The sequence below is a fragment of the Leptidea sinapis genome, chromosome 15, assembly GCF_905404315.1.
Source record: "Leptidea sinapis chromosome 15, ilLepSina1.1, whole genome shotgun sequence".
Taxonomy (NCBI): Eukaryota; Metazoa; Arthropoda; class Insecta; order Lepidoptera; family Pieridae; genus Leptidea; species Leptidea sinapis.
In genome coordinates, this window is record NC_066279.1 from 10,820,866 (window position 1) to 10,842,006 (window position 21,141).

General features: G+C 34.6%; 1 protein-coding gene across 2 annotated transcripts in view; it reads left to right on the top strand.

Annotated features, from left to right (window-relative positions):
* The window catches only part of LOC126968451 (disks large-associated protein 4), a 77,141-nt gene extending 56,370 nt beyond the window's left edge, over positions 1–20,771 (top strand). For both annotated transcript variants that reach the window (XM_050813486.1, XM_050813487.1), the window contains 6 exons: positions 3,497–4,932; positions 5,942–6,038; positions 7,376–7,533; positions 8,731–8,888; positions 9,989–10,082; positions 16,822–20,771. In XM_050813486.1, coding sequence (XP_050669443.1) covers positions 3,497–4,932; positions 5,942–6,038; positions 7,376–7,533; positions 8,731–8,888; positions 9,989–10,082; positions 16,822–16,920 — 2,042 coding nt within the window. In that variant the 3' untranslated portion in view covers positions 16,921–20,771. The remainder of the gene's footprint in view (positions 1–3,496; positions 4,933–5,941; positions 6,039–7,375; positions 7,534–8,730; positions 8,889–9,988; positions 10,083–16,821) is intronic.
* Positions 20,772–21,141: the final 370 nt, after the last annotated feature.

Consider the following 21,141-nt stretch of genomic DNA (forward strand, 5'->3'; position numbering starts at 1 on the left):
CATCTACCACTTGTTAAGAACGTAACCAAAATTCATACAAATAAATAAATTTCATTTCAAACTTTATTTCATTAAATATAAAATACTTATCTGACACTGTCATAGATATACCAAGCTAAATCCTAAAAGATTATATGTACCATATTATATATTGTTAATGCAGTGACAAAAGTAGGAATTCTACTAAATCTTCAAGCTTGCTTTCCAATTAAGGATTGGAAATTGGCTGGGTGAAGGTTATGCTTGGAATTTCTTTGAAGGATTATAAAAAAATTAGGTTATCTGACAGAGAATTAAAGTCACCAACAAAGCTCATCAAATAGGCTGTTCATATTAGCTTCATAAGTTGAAGTGGCTGGTCATATTAGCCGTACAACAGACGACTACTGAGGTGGATGTTCTTGAAGTGGAGACTATGACTTGGGCAATATGTTTTAGGGTGCACTTCGCCGAGTGGCAAGTTTTTACCAGCGGGAGGCTTCTTACAGGATGCCAGCTAGATTTTGGGTACCCAATGGCACCTATTTCTGCCATGAAGTTTGTTTTGTATTGTGTTTTGGTATGAAGGGTGCTGTAGCTAGTGAAATTAATTGGCAAATGAGACTTACACTGTCTGTCTCAAGGTGAAGAGCGCAATTGTAGTGACACTCAGAATTTTTGGGTTTCTCAAGAATCCTGAGCGGCACTGCATTGTAATGACCAGGGTGTATCAATAACCATCAGCTAAACGTTCTGCTCGTCTTGTCCCTTATTGTCATATAATAAAAAATAATATTTTTAAAATATACAATTAGTACTTAGCGCTTAGATGAGAATAGCTGAAGAGGTGTTCAGTGGCATGCAGTGAATGCATTTAAAATGTAAAGACCATTGAACGAAATAGATCGATCATCTGAGTTTGAGAATCTTACTAGTATTCTCTCAGAATTGCTCTAAAGTCTACAGGACATTGTTAAAATTATGATTGTCACTGTTGATAAATACCATAATAGGTTCTGTATGACAAAAATCTCTTTATAACAAAATAATATGGTTGGTGCCTTAAGATTAGTGAAAAAGAGTTTACACCATATTTAAAATTTACTTAGGTTAAAGTAAAAGTGAGTAATAAGTAGGTCAATGTATTTATGTGGGCGGCGTGATTACTTTCTATAAGAAGCCAATTTGGATACTTGTTTGTTAACCTTCAATTCTGAAAAGAACATTGAAAAATATTGCTGATTATTGGAGATAATTATTAGTAATATAAGAAATAGAATAGCATTTCAAATGTTCAAGGTTTTGGCAAGGGATCACCACTGCCCATGCTATCTGGAAGCCTACCAAGGAATAATAGGAGTGTTCAACTAGTATCTATCTCTATTATATATATGATAGACCAATTAAAGTGTTTCATAGTTTTCTATTTGAAAATTATATTGGGTCCGTTTATATTTTCCGAGACAATTTTTATTTAAGCAATAATAATAAGGTCTAACTCAAATAATTGTATTTTTATCAATATTTTTTAATTATTTGAATTACGCGCGATAACGCTCGTTGGTGTCATCGTGGCTGATTATGACGTCACGCCTGTGAAATCAATAATGGCAACGACGATATTTATTGATCCATGACGTCATTGATGATCAGTTAACATGGCCAATTGCTGTATTTTATTTGGGGAGCTTACATTTACAAATTAGTCAAGAAAAGATAATTCTAAATGCCTATTACAAGCTTGTATGTTATACTTTATTTTATTTAATCTCAATAGGTATTACTTATGTCAGAACTGGGTCATTTTTAGAATCCTTCCATCACATGCTTAGTCTGAAAACGATTTATTCTTTGATTTTTTAATAGCCAAGCCCATTCAAGTTTGTTTTTAAAAAGCTCTTACACCACCATTGGTAATCAAACCTTTGTAAGATCCCACCATTATAGTGTCTTGGTTAGTGTAGCGATTCAATCAAATAATTCAAATAAAAAATTGTGATAATAGTTTAAAATTGTAACCGAAGGGTAAAGTAAAAAGATCTATTTAAGATAGGTCAACCCGTCATATTTTCATACAGACGTGATTATACAGAGGTATCTTGTGAATTGTTAGCTAGGTTACTATCGAAGCAGAAAATAAAAATTTCAACAAATCCAGTGTTACACTCCAAACTGCAATTTTTTCACAATTTTTTACCTGAACTTCATAATGGCAGTTCATAATGTACTCAAATTGTAAAAGTAAAGAAAACATAACGGTATCGTAGTTTTACTCCCAGATCGCGAATTGTTTAATATTTCTGCAGTAGGTAGGCAGTTGTTAATCGTATATTTGCCAACAATTAAGGCTACATTTCACCGGGACACCGGAGTCATGACGCGTCTGAGCTGATTGCGCAACCAAACAGACACCATGTGAGTAATTCTCTATAGAGCTGTAAACATTTTGTTGGTAGCGGCGACTGTTTGCGCCACCTTGGTGTCCCAGTGAAGCAAGTGAAGCTAATAAGAGAACATTTTGCTGTATTCAGATCCATGACATTTGAATTACACTATTCAGCAATATATCGATAGATATCTTCCTGAAAGGAAGCGCGACTGCTGCGTTAAGATCATCATGAGTTAAGATCTCATTTGCATGCATTAGATCGTCTGCAAAATCAAGCATTTCGAATTTAGTACACATTTCGTGATGTTGTTAGTAAAAATATTAAATAAGAGTGGCCCCAATATTGATCCTTGACTAAGGAGTAAAATTGCAATTGATTGAATATTCAATCTACTGCCATACCCTAACACGCTGTTTTAATAAAACATTATTTGTTGATGCTTATCATTGCTCTAGTAGCCTTGACGTAGATAAAAACTAATCAATATTGATGTATTATACAATTAATCGAGACTGTGTGCAGTTGTGTAATATGTGCGATTATTTTTTATTGTTTTCTCGTGAGTTGCTTATATTATAAGTATTTTTGGTACAGTCTTGGTTAATGCGTGAAGGTTGAAAGGCATGCATTTTAATTTTGGGGAAGTACTTAGTTTCCAGCGCTCGAATTCAAATATCTATTCTATTGTCAGAAAACTACATCTTTCACGAAATTTATTGCTCAAATTCATAAATAAATACTTAATGTATTACACTAAACATTTAGATCTTTTTTATATAAAAAAAATACAAATAATACCTACTGGTTGTGCATATTAACATATACGAGGCCAAAAATGTAGTTATGAGAATGTTAGCTGTTTATTTGTACATATCATGCCTCAGAAATGCCTAAACTGATTTTAATGCTAACACAATTGTGTCCACTAATCTTAATATATATAACATGAGCTCAGAAAATGTGAAAAATAAATGTGTTACGAAATGCAAAAGAATTCTTTAAAACTTTTATGGGGTAGTGATAACTATATCATTAATGACTTTCTTAATGATACCACTATTAAATCACACGAATTTTATATCATTTGATAAAATCTTGACCTAGTTGACTAGTGACTATCGTTACAGATACTACTTCTGGAAGCCTAAATCTCCTGACGCCATCTTCAACTACAAGCCGGATAAGGGATTTCACATCAAGGATACAAGAACGAGTTGGTTCCACTCAGCCAAATCCAACACCCACATACTTCAGTCTCTCACCGACACGCACATCCGATGACGCAACACCTACACCGCTAAAACAAACCCATAAAACCGAACACCTACTGAGACCACCGCCGAAAATACAAATTGACACGTCAAGCCATAGATCGAGGAGCCATCAAAGGAAACGGGACGAAAGCCCACAGAAGAAACCCAGCTACTTGAACCTAGCTTGCTCCGTTAACGGCTACACTAACCTCACCACATACGATTCAAAACTACGCCAAGATATCAATAAGAGTCGGGAAGCCTCTCCTATACGCCCGATCACCCACAATTACCAGTACAGAAGTGAAAATAACTCCCTACTTGTTCCAGTGCCAGTTAGTGCCAATAAGCTGCTGGTGCCAACGTTTGTCCCACATGATACTTCTACAAATTTGACGCCAAAAGCGCCTCCAAAGGCGCATACGGATCCTTTTTTAGCAGCACCTTCGCATGCCTACATGGCTGCAGAAAATAAACAGTTGAAAAACGACTTCCTGGGACCAACAATGACAACTACAAGCCATTCTTATATTTCAACGGAGAGCAAAAATTTTGCGTCCTCAATGCTTCAAAAGGATGAGGTTGACAACGCCAAAGAGTCTCCGTTTAAATCCAGCTATTCAGAATCAAATTTTCGGCAGACTGTCGCAAGCAATGGCAAGGAGAGTCGATTTAGTTCTGAGTCATATACGATATCTTCAAATGGCCATTCCAAAAGGGTAGAAATTACGAAGGAAAACGGTGAACAGCTTACTAGTCCAATGAAGAGTTTTATTCAGCAACGAGTTGAGCGTCTTTACGGCCCCGGCGCTCTAGCACAAGGTTTCTTCAACCAGAAACGACACAAATTTAAAAGTAATAGCGAAGAAGACGACTCCAAGGTTTTGTCCGAGAAATCTCTGAACTGCACCAGCGACAGATTGCCTACCCCGCGTTGTTCGGACGACAGCTTTGATAGCGAAAATAGTAGTCCAACAAAAGAAGATCCGTCGGTTTTGCCGGTTTTGAGGCACCTGCGGCCTGAATTCCGAGCACAATTGCCGGTCATGTCCCCACGCAAAAGCCCAAAACCGGACATATCCCCACAAAAGGAAGACATTCCCAAACTAAAGACTGAAGATTCCTTCGAAGTAACAAACTATGTATCTGTGATAAGTTTAGATGATTCGGTTAAAGAGAATGGTTTGAATGGGGCGACGAACGGTGAAATGGCTAAAGACGCGCATTATTTCCTAGCACTAGAGAAGAAGGAGACGGAAAGATTAATAGCTTTGGCTGTGGGAGCAGAAAAGGAAAGGGAAAATTTAGAGGTAATCATTTTACAATATTTTTAACAGAAATCCAATATTTGCCTTGCAAAGAATGAGTAGTGCGAATTTCTTTAATTGTTTTATCTAATTAGAAGTTAGGAACACCTGTTTGACTTGATTCCACCGTTGCACCCCACGACATAAAATTAAATATGATCCTCCACATCTGTGTGTTTGTTGCTGCGAAATACGTTTTGAAGTTGGAACAGTGTTTCTAAGCATGGTTTTTTATGAAAAATTGTTAGTAGTATTTTGTATCCTGTGTAAAGAAGCTTCCGACTTCAATGTTCGTTTAAAATACTTTTTTTTATTTCCGCCAATTTGGTCGTTATTAATTGGTAGCAGCTACCGTAACGCACACTCTGTCAAAATTTCAGCTATCCGACCGTAGACTTACTAGCGTATAGACGATCAAAACGTGTGCGAGTGACATGAGCATGTCTTACGGGGATACAGCAGATGGAATATAGGCAAGACGAAAAATAATGCGATTTTATTGTTACTGTAACCGATTTTGATTAACAAGTCGGAAACAGTCAGCCACGCCTGGCATTCGCTTCTTAGTATTTTGAATGCTAAACGAGCTTAAAACACACATTGACGAGTCAAATTTGCTGTCGCATTATCGGGCTGTTAGGTCACAGTAATAGAACAGTAATTTGACTTCATACTAGAGCGCCCGAATCTCACGCACACATACACACGATTTACACGGTCGCTAAGCAATCTTTGGAAGACTTTGGTATTGAGTGCCACTGTCCGAGTTAAATTAGCTGCGTCAAATGTCAATCTTTGTTTGTACCAACCCTAGCGCTCCGCCCAGACGTAGGTATAAATTTCAAAGAAACCGCTGAGTTACGCTACTGTTACTGTGGTCAGGTCGTCTATACACTTATATTATGTTCTAAGCTTCTGTGACACAGCCCGTTAACATCCCATTGATAACGTATTGGTGCAGAAAGAGGAAGAAATTTGGACCTGAGTCATGAAAACTGCTTGTGCATTTCAGAAAGAAGGCAATGTCAGCGAAGAGGTGTATGGTTTATTAAGATCTGCGGCGGGGAAAGCGCGTCTGTTAGCCACACAGAAGATGCAACAATTTGAAGGTATGAAGCATTTTGGATATTTGAATAGATCTTTGCGTTGAAATGCAAAGAAAAAGTCGCTGAGAATCAAAAAAAAATCAAAAATACATACAATTTAAATACATGCAGACTTCACAAATGTTTATACTAAAATAATATAATATGTATATTTAAAACAATGTGTAGACAACGTACTAATCCTACAATAATGCAATCTAGTCAAATAATAAAAAAAGTAACAGCTATAATAATATTTAATTCCTTAATTTAATGTCGTTTTCGTAATCATTAATATTGTAATAAACCTTCGACATGAGTCTGCGTTTAATAAATCATTTAAATTTATTAATTGACAATTCAGTTACGCTTTTGGGTATTTTATTGTAAAATTTAATACGAATGCATGCAAAAGCATTGTTTATTTTACAGAGCCTACTAGAGGGCACTATCAGCTTGTAATTATTTCTAGTGTTTAACGGCAGATTTCAATATCGTACCTCTAGTTATGGATACATTGCTGTCACCGTTTAATCACGAGATCTTATCTATCCATAGCTACCTGTATCTAATATAGTTATAGTCCAATGCTTTATGTCGATAGGTTATTGAAATGTAAGCAAGCGTAAAAGGATAGATTTGTCTACCTCTAGTAAACCGATTTTTGCTAGTCTGCGGTCGTTATGCCTGGTACGTCACTAAGTTTACCCCATCAATAAAGTAGATTATCTGTATTTTCATGACCAACTTCATAGGCGTGAGCTACTAAATTTGACAGACTGCACTATTATCACCCCATTGTCTCTCTCAGCAGTTCCTCCACCTTCAGCACCACATCTCGAAATATTCTATTCTTTGTCTTTCTCGAGCTCGTATCGTCCACGTTTCGAACATTGGGATTTTGTTTATGACAATAAAGGACGAGACGAGCATGACGTTCAGCTGATAGTAATTGATATGCCTCAGTATTCTTGAAAAACCCAAAAATTCTGAGCGGCACTACAATTGCGGTCGTCACTTTGAGTTGTAAGATGTTAAGTGTCATTTGCCCAGTAATATCACTAGCTACGGCGCCCTCCAGACCGAAATACAATAATGCTTTTACACTTCACGGCAGGAAAAGGCGCCGTTGTGGTGCCCATAATCTAGCCGGTATCCTGTGAAACGGAGCCTCCCACTGGTAAATGCCCTTAGACGCCTCTTACTTCCCTAGTCTTTTTTTTACTGTCCCGGGGAAGCCCAGGGCAAATATAATATAAGAGACTGCAATAGATTATTGCAACATATGGATGTTAGGCTATGGAGCCTAACATTTAATTTTTGTTTTTTTTTTAAACTAGTTTTAATGCCTTGTGTTGTAGGCCTCTGTTACAACAACTTGAACAAGTCTGGAAACGAGCCTTTCCCCACTACCATCGAGGATCTGCAAGGATTCTGGGACATGGTGCTGTTGCAAGTTAGAAATGTTGACGCGCTCTTCGCTCAAATTGAGCTGCTGAAGAAAAACAATTGGCAAGAGGTTCGTGTTGAAATATTTTTAATATCGAAGAATTGTTATGTTTTTCTTAAAATGTAAATGTGTCTATACTAAGGCCAACCAGAAGAGACAAAGAATGTAAACAAACGTACCGTTACTGAGTTATTATGTCATAAATACGGCTGATTCGGTCTCTTCCGACGATTCATCTTTGTCTTATACAGATGACAGCGATTGGAACAGCGAAATTAAAAATTGGTAAGTATATAATTTATTCAAATAAAAATGTTTTGAAGCCCTGAAACTTTGTTTACATTCTTTATCTCGTCTCGGCCTTATTATACTTCTGAATGTCGTCCAATTCTTTGACACGGTTAGGCCGAGCAGGGGTCGCCCAACGCCAAATGGCGGATCGCCTACCCATATTGTGCGGACTGTAATAACACAGCAACTTGCACTACATAGTACGTATTTTAATAAAAATGTATCCCCCGCATCATCTTTGTTGACATCTGCTGAAGATTTCCAGGAGTGAATGTCAATAGCTTGCTCTAATTTTACTCTAAACATAAGAGATGTAGTCCGCAACGAAAAATGTAATTTTTTTATTGATATGTAAAAATATAATCATTTTAATGTTAAAAACATAAAGGAGAGTTTCCGGTAACAGGATCATCCTGCCACCACAAGTAGCGCCCGTTCCAGAGCATGATGCATGGGCCAGCCATCGCCTGTCAAGAGAACTCAACCAAATAACAAAAAATTATCTTCATCTACATTATGCAATACTCACTAAATACCCGTTACTTACAATTTGACAATTCTGCTTAAATTTGTAATTAATATTATAAATAATTAATATAATTATTAATATTATATTTTTAACTAACAGTAATTAAAAGCTCAAATCCTTTAGGGTAATCAAATCAAATCACTTTATTCATATGGGTCAAGTAAATGACACTTATTACATATGTTATCATAAAATAGTTTAATTTAAATTTGCCTGCTGTAAAAAACACAACTGCTAAATATTCAAATTTCTCAAACTTCATTTATTTTGCAACGACTACCACTTTCGCCCAGCAAAATATCTGTATAACAGTTTTCTAAGCAGTTCCAAGGCACAATCAAGAGATGTCGCTGTAGGCATATGTCAACAATCAATCTATAACTGTAACCTCTCTGAATGAATACAAGAGATAAAACAAATAAATTTTGTGTTCATTTCGTTTTCAGATATCTTCGCAACACATGTTTCCAACTAAGCCGCCAGCCCATTCGACTCCAGTGAGGGGCAAAGTGGCCAGAGCGCCGCCGGCTGCCAAAAACGAGAAGGCAAGACTAGCGGCGGAAAAACGGGAAGCGGACAGGAAAACTATGTTGGAACACCGCAGGTAATAAAAAATAATTAAAAAAATATTTTTGTACTTATGTGCGATGTGTTCTAGTATCAGATGACCTTCAACGGATACTTTCAATAAGATAAGAAAAACATTAAAAAGGCATTAATTTTCTTATAATTGATTCCTTTTGATATCACTTCAAACACTACCATCGGAAACAAATGGCGCTCTGAGAGAGAATAAACTGCGCGAGAAACTCTCCCATCATTCTATATAAATAAATAATTATAATCTAGTCCCAGGCTGTCTGATGACTTAGATATTCAGTTGTGGAGTACTAGGATTTAAAACAGAGCCATTTTTTAATAAAACATTTCAATTTATTCATAGATTATGCCTGAACAGCGACTGGGACCATATTATAAAAGTATTTACTTACCCTTACTTTACGCACATCTGATGACATCCTGACCTTAGTTGGTCAACTCGACCCTTTGTATCATACTTAAGACTAAATTATGCGGAATAATATTTTCATTGGTTACATTTAATTTAATTTGTTTTCTTACGACAAAGAAATATAACTTGTTGCGTACGTGCATAAGTACACAAACCACTGCCGTACAATAAACAACTAGACTCCGAATCGCCTGTTAAACGGTCGTCAAAAATGTCCGAGTGGCGTTTTATATACGTATACATTACGTTTACAGAGAAGATTAAAACATTCATTCAATATTACATCTTATTTCGTGACAGTAATGTTCAAAGGCTATTTATTGTATACGCTGATTAGAAAGAAGCTCGGACGCGAACACGAGGCAAGAATATTTTTTTTTACCAATTGAAATCTAATAATTATGTAGCAAAATGATTTAAAAATTCAAGTTCGATACACTTTTTTTTAATTTTGATTATTTAAAGGGGCACTTGCCTGAAATACGACATTCCATCCTTTTTAATTTTGGATATGTAGTTATTTGTACAGTTTTTCACTGAACAGTTTGTCATTGCATGGCGTTGTATTCAAAGCGCAGTCGAAATTAATCAAAAACTCAGTTTTGCTTCAGACAATTTTTGAGCGTGATTGTGAGTCTAATCTAAGTTGTTTATTGTACTATGGCAATGACACACAAACTTTATTTTTATAGGCGCGTGGCCCGTGAGCGTCAGTTGGCTGCGCGTGCGACGATCGCCGGTTGTAGCCAGGAAAGAGACAATGAGATGGCAGTCGAAGGCAGCCAGGTGTGTATTATTTTTTATCTACACCCATTAGGGGTGAGACGTATTTATCGTCACAGGTATTTGTAACAGGTATTAAAATATCACCGGTTGTCACTGTGACAAGATATCAAAAATAACAGTGACAAGTATTAGGAGTATTTTGTAACAACTAGTATTTTATAATTGTGTGATTTGTAGGTCTGTTATATTATTTTTAATTCAATAGGTAATAAAATAGTTATGGTTGAACTATTATTTTAAAATATGTGGGATAAGAAAAACCCTGTTTACTTTTATTGTTTACTGAATATTTTTCTTTTAGACACATTTGTAAATAATAGATAAATCACTTTCATACATTTATTTAACATACTATTGTTAAGATAAGATAGGTAGGTACCTAATTGAAATATTGAAGTAAATTTCAAATGGAAGACCCTGTCTCCGATATCATTTTTCGTAATAGTATTTATTCACAGTTATATTGTGCCTACGAGCAGGAAAATACGGCTCACCTCTTCGAAAGAAAAAACCTATATTGGTAATTTGATAGTACCTACTGAATAATATATTTTTATGATGTTTACTTCTACTTCTACATTATTGTTGAATTATTCGTATGATAAGGGCACATTTTAATTGTGTACTAGGTAAGGATCACTGTTTAAGAATAGGTAGTATTGAAACATAATGAATACGAAAGTATAATGATTATTTTTATTACATCAAAACTGTAAAAATAATTAATAAGTCTGTACCTAGGGTCATTTCGCCTGTTTGCGTCCACTTAGTGGAGTTGGTAAGTTTGAACATGAAAAAAAAAATGTCCGTGTGGTGGTTTATAATTAAAAATGGATGTAATGTAGTCCCTATATAGTCTTGTCAAGTTTAATGCACAGTTTTCGACAACACATCTGCTGTTTTGTTTTACAAAGCTACAAATAGCTGAAACAGGCGATTTACCCATTTTGCGTTCAGAAAATCCAGATTGCGTCCGTCTGTCGACCAGTGGGCGTCAACCAGTTTAGCAGGGGAAAATTGGAAATAAAAAGGAAAGCTAGTGATTGAAGTCAAATTATTTATTTTATAATTGCTTATATTAAAAAGTTTATTAAGTTTAGTAGTATATTAAAAAGTTAAAAGTAAAGTTTATTCAAAACTTTGCCAGTCTTAGGGCAAAGAGCAAATCCACTTTCGTCCCCATTAAATATTCTTTCCGGATTGTTTAAAATGTCTTTTTGATTTTTGCTCTCCAAATATTCCTCGAGCTCTTTAAACCAGAGTCTAATAGACTGTTCTGTAACTTGGGCTCTAGCTTTATTTATGCCTTCAGCATTTTTAATCGATATCTCCGTTTTTCTCGTCAAAAATTTATCGAACCACTTTTGGCCTGGGCCATCATCCTTGAATTGGTTTTTAAATTGGCCATCTCGTATTATTTTTTGAACTGTATCTAACAATTCATTTTTTTTCACTGGGAAACCACACTTTGAAATACTTAGAAGCCATTCTACTATTTTCTTTTCCCCTCTATCCCAAACACTGGTTCTGGCCCGGGTTTCTTCAATCCATCTGGTCTGCGCCCGCTTAATTTGTCTAATATTGTGGTCTCAGGAATTCCGTAATCCTTACATATTTGTCTTATTGACCTCTTGTTGTCTCGAGGTTCATCCAAAGCTTTCATTAAAATGTCTTCTGTATATTTGATTTGAAGCGTGAGAAGTCATCTAAAATAAAAATAAGTTTTCGCATTGCTCATGAAAACAAAAAATCTGACTATACAGGGTGTCCCAAAACTCAACGATAACCTGGTACCGGGCGAGAGGCCAAGGTATACCAGTTATGAAAAAAATAAGAAAAAAAATCTATGTCACTTAGTCAAGCGATGATAGACATTTTTCGAAATTGTTAAAAATTTGACACCCTTTGTCGCATTTTTAGGTACTGTGATCGCAATTTTCACAATTTTACAGTGATTTTTTTAATAATGTTATCTCAAATAACAGTGCTATTAATGGTAACCACAAATGAAAGTAATAATCATTGTTAACTAAGTAAAATAAATTAAATTTTGACGAGTTATGGTTTATAAAATTTATGTCAGTCAACTTTGACACTCTACGTTGGGAAAAAAATGTACTACACTACCTATGGCAAGTTTTTGGCCCATTTAGTCAGATTTCAAAATAGTACAACACTTGCCACTTTTCTTGCCAATAAAACTGCTATTTCGTATTTTTTGCGAAAGGAACTCATGGAAAATTTAATCAAAATAAAACGGTAAATTATCGTAACACTTTATTATCCTAAAATTAAAGCAGATGCTCAAATTGTTTCCCTCCAGCACGAATACAAGCTCTGCATCGCCTCAGAAATGACCTGTTCACCAGTCTTGCAAATCTCCTCGCATTGATTTCTTCTGATGCTGCATCAATTTTTGGCGCAATTCTGTTACATTTTGAATTGGTTTTGAGTAGACCTTTTCTTTTATGCATCCCCAGTAAAAAAAATCTACTGGATTCAGGTCTGGGGACCGAGGGGGCCATGAAATTGGTCCAAGGCGTCCGATCCATTTACCGGGTTATAATTCGTTTAAATATTCTCTTACAGTCCGGGCATAATGTGCTGGGCAACCATCTTGTTGATACCACATTTCTCTGTAGATGTTGAGTGGTACATCTTCTAGCAATGTCGGCAAATCATTTTGAAGAAAATGTAAGTAGGTGGCGCCATCTAAATTTTCAGTGAATTCAAATGGTCCAATTATTTGACCATTTAATATTCCAGTCCACATGTTGACTTTAAATTGGTATTGGGATCGATCCTCACGCATCAAATGCGGGTTTTCCGTATGCCAACTATGAAGGTTATGTAAGTTTAAATAACCATCTCTTTTAAATGTCGATTCGTCAGTCCACAAAACTTTATTTAGAAAATCCGGATCTTCACGAATTTTCGCTAACATGGTTCTGCAGAAATCAACTCTGGGTGCGTGATCACGTGGTAACAAGCTCTGCACACGTTGTACATGGTAAGGATGAAAATCGTATCGTTTTAAAATTCGATGTGCGGTACTCTTCGCCACACCCGTTGCAATTTCAATCGGACGTACTGAGGTACTGGGGTCATTTTCAACTTCAGCGTCGTAGTTTCCTTGAGGTCTCCCACCAGATGTACGAGCACTGGGTAATCGTCCTTCCGAGTATGATGCGTGCACATTTAGGAAGACACGATAATCTGGGTGCCGCTCCACATTCGGGTACCTCTCCCGATACAGTCGAGCTGCCGCAGAGGCATTACAATGGCACTCACCGTAGATAAGATGCATATTTGCATACTCTTGCGGTGTGTACAAATGCGGCATGTTGTTCACACACAGTTTGCACAGCACAAAGTCCAAAAAACAAAGCCAGAGTCGTCAAGTACGGATAGAGTATCAAGTCCAGGGTAACACAAGCCAAAGTCGATAGTACGAAAGTAACACGATTACGAGAGAAGCGCAGTAAACGAAGAAACGATGCGTACTAAATGTTATTGTTTAAATTTTATTATGAACGACTGATGAGTCGTTGTGAGTGAGACGGATAGTGACGTCTCGTTTTGACAAATACCATAACTACTATCCATTTCTTTTTATCATTTTTGTTCATTACAAACAATGGAGATTTCGAACTTTTCAAACAAAAGAATATCAGGTATTTTTTTTTACTGAGGGATCCCTACGCATATCATACGAAATAGCAGGTTTATTGGCAAGAAAAGTGGCAAGTGTTGTATTATTTTGAAATCTAGACTAAATGGGCTATCTTTTAAAAAAACTTGCCATAGGTAGTGTAGTACATTTTTTTTCCAACGTAGAGTGTCAAAGTTGACTGACATAAATTTTATAAACCATAACTCGTCAAAATTTAATTTATTTTACTTAGTTAACAATGATTATTACTTTCATTTGTGGTTACCATTAATAGCACTGTTATTTGAGATAACATTATTAAAAAAATCACTGTAAAATTGTGAAAATTGCGATCACAGTACCTAAAAATGCGACAAAGGGTGTCAAATTTTTAACATTTTCGAAAAATGTCTATCATCGCTTGACTAAGTGACATAGATTTTTTTTCTTTTTTTTTTCATAACTGGTATACCTTGGCCTCTCGCCCGGTACCAGGTTATCGTTGAGTTTTGGGACACCTGTATATTCGATTCCCCCTCCCCCCCTCCCCCTCTCATTTCATCATCATATCATCATCAACTCATATTAAATTAAGTTAACAATAATAATCATTTTTTTATTCTAATAAAGTTGTTCTTATCAACATACAGATAATCAGACAGAATCGCAACTAACCATTCTATTTTATCATTTTAGTAGGAAATGGAACAAAATTCGAATAACAATAATATAGTGGCAAATAACGTAATTTTCGTAGAAGTGTATATTTTTAGGTAAGGTAAGAAATAAAGAGTATTTTTATATAAATTTTATTATTTTTGTGTAAAAAAAAAGGACGCAAAATAATATAGGGTTTCTAGAGTAGGTAAAGTTTGCGTCCAGTCTGTTTTTTGACATTAATTATCTTTTTATCTATTTCTGATAATATGGACGCTATTTGGCTATAGTATTATGCATGTATATAATGTTCATATTGATAGCAAATTTATATTGTATTTCTGCTTTATCGTATTTAAATAAACATTTGACTGAGAAATAGCTAGAGTAATCTGCGTCCATAGCGGACGCAAAGTGATTTTTTTGTAAGTTTCATGTACCAGTTCGCGTCCGCCTTTTATAAAATTGTCAGTATAAATATTTTTGCACAAACATCGTTATCCCTATAGTGTGGTTCATAATTAAGGTCTAGGGACAACAAAGAATTCTAAATTTGCAATAAATCCATTAAATTCTTCCCGTGAAAAGTGCAGCTCCTTACTATTTTTTTTGTTGGTTGCACACGCATGATTAGTTTATTTTTCATTCAAGTTGGGTTGCGCGCATAGATCTTTTGTTTGTGTGTGTATCTGTCATAGATCCAAATATCCATAGTTGCGCTTGTATTTAGATAAGTGTGTCGGTGTGGTAATTTTTCACTGTTGTAAAAAAGTGATCCGTCGTTTGGACGCGAATTGGGCATCGGACGCTAACAATATGACCCTACACAGCTTTACGTAAACAGAACTTTTGAAATTCGAAGTTACCACCAGAGAAAGTACTATGTAATACGTATAGATGGCGCTAACAAGTAACACCAAACAACGAAAAATATACGCCTCACTACAGTAGCTAGTATATTATCACAGATAGTATTAAAATAACAGCTAGTATTTTGTAACAGGTATTTGTCGCTGTTACTTTTGAGTCACAGTCACCGTCATACCTAGTATTGCATTTTGCCTAGTACGTCTCAACTCTAACACCCTTGCTTTAAATCCTCTATTAAAGATTCTGAAACAGTTAGCTTATTGCCAACATTAAAACACCCAATGTTCTAATAACCATTACATCACCCAAAAGAGTGTTGAACTGAATTTCATAACACTCCTATGTTTTTTTATCCCTTCATGCACAGAGTTTCAAAATACAGCCACATTCTTATTGCTCGATGCGTGGTACCTGTATGAATTTCAAAAAAAGAACATTTTCGTTTACGCGCGCTCCACACTCCCAGAACGTCGCGCGCCGTAAAAAAAAGTAGGTTATTCGAATCCCCGCCATTTTTCTTCGATATTTTTATTGTTTTGTTTACAAAAAATGGGCGATTCATTTTAAACGCTGCAAAAGAACATTATATTCGAGTGAATTTTAATTATTGCACTATACAAAATGTAAATTACTACTAAAATAAATAATTGTTTCATTAATACTTATTTTATTTGTATATAATCAGTAACGAATGATATTAGGTTACTACAAGGACTGGTGTTTTAATGTTAGCAGTAAGCTAACTGTTCCAGAATCTTTTAGAGGATTCATATTCTGGGTGTAGATAAAGTCTTGTATGCAACTGTTAATAATTAGGTATTAAAACACTCATGTGATACTATTATCACACTCGGCTTCGCCTCGTGAGATAAACCCACATTCGTGTTTTAATACCCCTTATTACATAACAGTTGCATAAATAACTAATACAGGACGTAAAAGAGACGTCTCTCTCAGAACCGTAGATAGAAGACGAACTCTTTTCTATTTACGGTTTTTGCTATACAAACATTTTGGCGTTGACAGTTGAAGGCAGATAACATAAATACCACTTTGACAAAAGGCTTTGTAATGTTGCTATTATAAAAAATAATAATTTAACAAAAACGCAGGTGTTTTAAATTATTGACGTAGCTGTTTTACACTACTTAATTTAATGTTACATAGTGCATCGCAGTTTGGTTTAAGAAAAAAACACACTTCATACAAAAACGGGACAAGTATTTTGACAAATGTTGTAAACTTAAGTAAGATATCGAACGATATGATAGTTGGGGCCGACTCTAGTTTGTCTCTGAATTAAAAAAAAACTATGACAGCTGCCAGAATACTTTTCATTACTGCCTTTAGGTTAAAATTTATGGTGGCCATAATATGCGACTCCTAAATGCATCATGGATGCCTATCAGTATTTTATATGTGGCTATATAAAATAATGTATGTACATAAGGCATCGAAACACTCTTGTGATGTTATTATGAGAAGACTCGTGTTAAATGCCCTACATTATGTACACTCACATAAACTTCTATTACCCACATTTATATTTTTTATTTTCAGGAAGTGGAAATATTCGTCGGCAAGTCGACAAAACCATCAAAAGTGGCGCCCACTGGCGACTGTTCCAGCGTTCGATCGGACGACTCTGTAGAAAGCTGATTCCTTAAACAGATGCATTTTAAAATATCATACTGTATAGTGTCCGTTCCGTTAAGTAATTTTGTTAGTGTTCGTTAAAACTGGAGTGTTGAATGTAATATCTGTGTTAAAAGTGAATTATAGTGTTGTGAATGGATCTTCTTTATTGTTAGAATAAATATAGGAATTCCTTTTATAGACAAGGAGCTGATGTAAAATTACATGGTATGTTTTTGAATAAATTTTTATCGAGTCAAGCATATTCAGCTCAAGTAATAACTTAATAATATAACAGTTTTATATTTTGTTGTAAATATTTATATGAAAGGTATATTATGAAATTTCATGGGATGTGTAAATTTTATCAGTGTTGACATTGAACATAATTTTTTTGCTGTTTTTAAAGTTTAATTATAATATTTTTTTTGTACATGTATGTGGATTATTTCATTTTTATTTCAAATAACTCAATTTCTATGCAATCTAATAGTGACAAAGGAAATTTTAAAAAAACGTGTTCCGCTCTTTGTCTATAAATTATGTAAAAATTTTATAGGACTTATGTTTTGCTTTGTTTAATGATAAAGTTTAAATGGATTTTGGTATTCGTAGACGTATGAAATTTATGCGCAGTGATATACATTGAGGATATAGTAGTACCAGAAATATGGCAACTTAACAATCATCGTTAACTATATGGCAACAATATTTAAAAGATTAGCTGGAATATAATCACCACTGCTTTTACGAACGTCAAACAGTATAAATCTTCTGTATGTATGATATGCTTCTAGATATTTATGTTGTAGCAATAACTTAACTGCAGGCAGCAAGTTATTGATGAGTATAAAAGGAGCTGGTAGTTATATAATATATACAATCACATGTGTCTCCCAGAGGGGTATAAGAAGGCAGATTACCGACTTCTATTCTATCCTTATACTCAAGTCTTCTTCTACTAGCAAACCTGTCATACATACTCTCTCATTGTTGGGATCCTTACCTGTACAGGGTGTCCAAAATGCCACAAGGATGGGAAGTACCTTAAACTTTATTTTATAAAAAAAACTGCGTTAATATATTTTTAGATAATTGCGTGATGGAACCGGGAATTGAACCCGATACACAAGAAAAAAATTACTCTTTAGGTTTATCATAGCGATCGAAAGACATCATTTTTGCTACATAACATAGCTTCAGAAATAAAAGGAAGACCACGATTTCTAACATATGATGTTCAGAAAAACTGACATAATACCATATTCAATGCTCAATCCAACCAGGCAGTAAGTTAAAATTTATGAATGCAGTTTCAATTGCTTTTTTTTTAAATTACTATAAAGTGTTCTTTCAGTAAATGTTACATCTGAATACAATATTTAAGGTACTTTACTTTCCTTACCTTCCCCATTTACCCTCCATGTGGCATAATATGTGGAAAATCCTGTATTGACAACTGTTTCATTGCTTGTCACATTTCGGTATTACTTTATCTGATTATTAATAGAAATTTTAGTGTTTCATTATTTATTTATTATTGTATTTTACTTCATAATTTTTTAGTTATTTTTACCATAGTACTTCACTAATACAGTAATAGCTTAATAAAATTCTTTGGGAGTCATTTTAAAAACAAGTGATTAAAAATAATGAATTTAAAATTATCGCTCGGGCCTGTTGTGAAATATTTCTCAATGATTATGTAATGATGTCATGCACTTAATCAGATGTCAGTTTAAAATATTGTGTAAAAGTTATAATTTATACAATTTTTTTTTTATAATAATATGTAAAATATATTTAATAAATAAAATATTAGCACAAATAAAGCATAATATAATATTCGGCCTAAAAATATAACCCATACGTAGATTTGTTTATGTTGCCTGTCAATACTTGAATTTGTCGATTGCTATATTACAATGTACCACTGGGAGGCTCCTTTGCACAGGATGTCGGCTAGATTATTGTGAAGCAGTACTGTGTAAGCATTATTATGTAGCGATCTTAAGGTTGTTGTAGCTACTGAAATTTCTACGCAAATTAGACTTTACATCTAATGTCTCAAGGTGACGAGCGCAATTGTAGTGCCTCTAAGAATTTTTGGGTTTTTCAAGAATCCGGAGCGGCACAGCTATGCAATGGGCAGAGCGTTTCAATTACCATCAGCTGAGCGTCTTGCTCGTCTCGTCCCTCAATGTCTTAAAAAAAATTGTAATAGTAACATTTTAATAGCTATGCCTGTATCTTAGCACTTTTCCAAATTAACATTCTGACCATCCACTATATGCAACATGCACATGTTGCATTATTCCAGCTAACCGAACTTGATTCCTCTCGTGCTTCTTTGACTGTAGTGTCGTGTTCAGGCTCTGGTTTGCAATTGTGTGAGTGATTGTTTCTTACGATGAAAGATATGCTCTACAAAAGAGGCAAAAATGTCTTTCTTCCTTGTCGTCTTTTGACCTTACCACTTTGAAGTGATGATGAAATTGAATCTACACAAATAAAATTTGAAAAACAAAATTTTATGAACGATGCGGGATTCGAACCCACGACTTCCGGCCGAAATTGTATCTTTTAATATTTTGGCTTCCTTGTGATCTCATGTTTGAACGTAAAATTTGAATCCCATTTTAATGGTTGAATAGTGGTAAAAATTATTTTTAAAATATCCTTCTTAAATTGAAAAGTTGCAATATAAACAGAGATATTATTTGACACGTTTTGACGATTATGACGCTTAACTAGGTGAACCACTTAATTGGTCTATCACTCATACATCCGAATGAAAAAAAATTTCTAGTACTGTCAGGCAATCATAATATTATATTATATATTTGATATTTTAATGATGTATTTGGACTTTTAACTGTAATTATATCGCGAAATTGATCAATATATAGTGATTGAAACTTTACAACAAATTTTGACATGTAGCATGTCTAGTGAGACGCTAACGATACTCAAGTTTTGGTGATCGTATAATATGTAAAAAAATAACATTAAAAAATACATATTATTGGCTACTAAGTAAACTTTACCGAAATTTAAGTAATTAATCACGCAACGCATGGTCACCGCGCAAATCATAGACATGTGGAACACGGACCTGTCGTCGCTTGCGCTTCAGGCACTAAATGCCAGCGACCTTGAGCCATAATTTCGAGCAAAATTCTTGCGTGGAAATTTAAGTGGAATGTGTTATTTTAACGGATGCAAATAGTTTATATCCATAACATCCTTCTTATTGATAACTAATTTGAATAAATATACCTACACAAAAAACTACAAGCTATAAGGATAACTTTTCTGAGTTTCGTGCTAAAACATGCGTCATGACAAAAAAAACTTGTTTACTGTAAAGAAAAACGGTATGTAGTTGAAAATAGTTTTCTGTAACCAACAGCAAGCTTTGGCAACCTACAAATAAGACTTAAGGGTATGTCTAACAGGATTTAGTCATGTTTATAGCTCCAAATGCTATATTTTCATCATAAAACTTGTTAAAACATCTCGTTTACGCGTTTTCTGCTTACCCTTCGCCTTAACACGATGATGTATCCACACTTGTTTTATATATTAGAACGTTGAGTACCAAATACTTGTTAGTGTCTCAGCAGCCATACTACATATTCATAAAAATGTATAAATTTAAATCATATTGTATAAATAAGCATTGCATAATATACCTTAATACTACTAGTTTTAAGTTGCACTTATTTAAATCATGTATGTACAGTATTACGAGTTGATCGTTACAAAATTAAACAGATATGTGAAATCTCAAATGTAATGAATTTATTAATTATATTTTACAGTGGGTATAGTTTAGTATGCTGATAATATGAATAAATTATTGTTTAAATTTATCAAGTTTTTGTTTTATCTCTTTAAATTTTTTTATTCCATTGCACAGGCGCTTTTTTCTGCCGTGTGATGTGCAATCATTGTTGTTTGTGTTGAAAGGCGCCGTACTAATGAAAGTATAGAGGAGGCCGAACGAGCGTACGTGTCACCTGATGTTAAGTGATCACTGCTACCTTCATTCTCTTGTAACACTGGTAGTAAAAATCTAGTGATAAACTATAGACGTATTTCTTTGCTGCCATCTTTTTCAAAAATACTAGAAAAAATCATAAAAGGTTGATTAAATGTTTGGAGGATAAATCTATAGTGTCTAAGTCACAGTTTGGCTTTAGGTCAAAAGTATCAACTGCTGATGCAGTACATCATCTAACT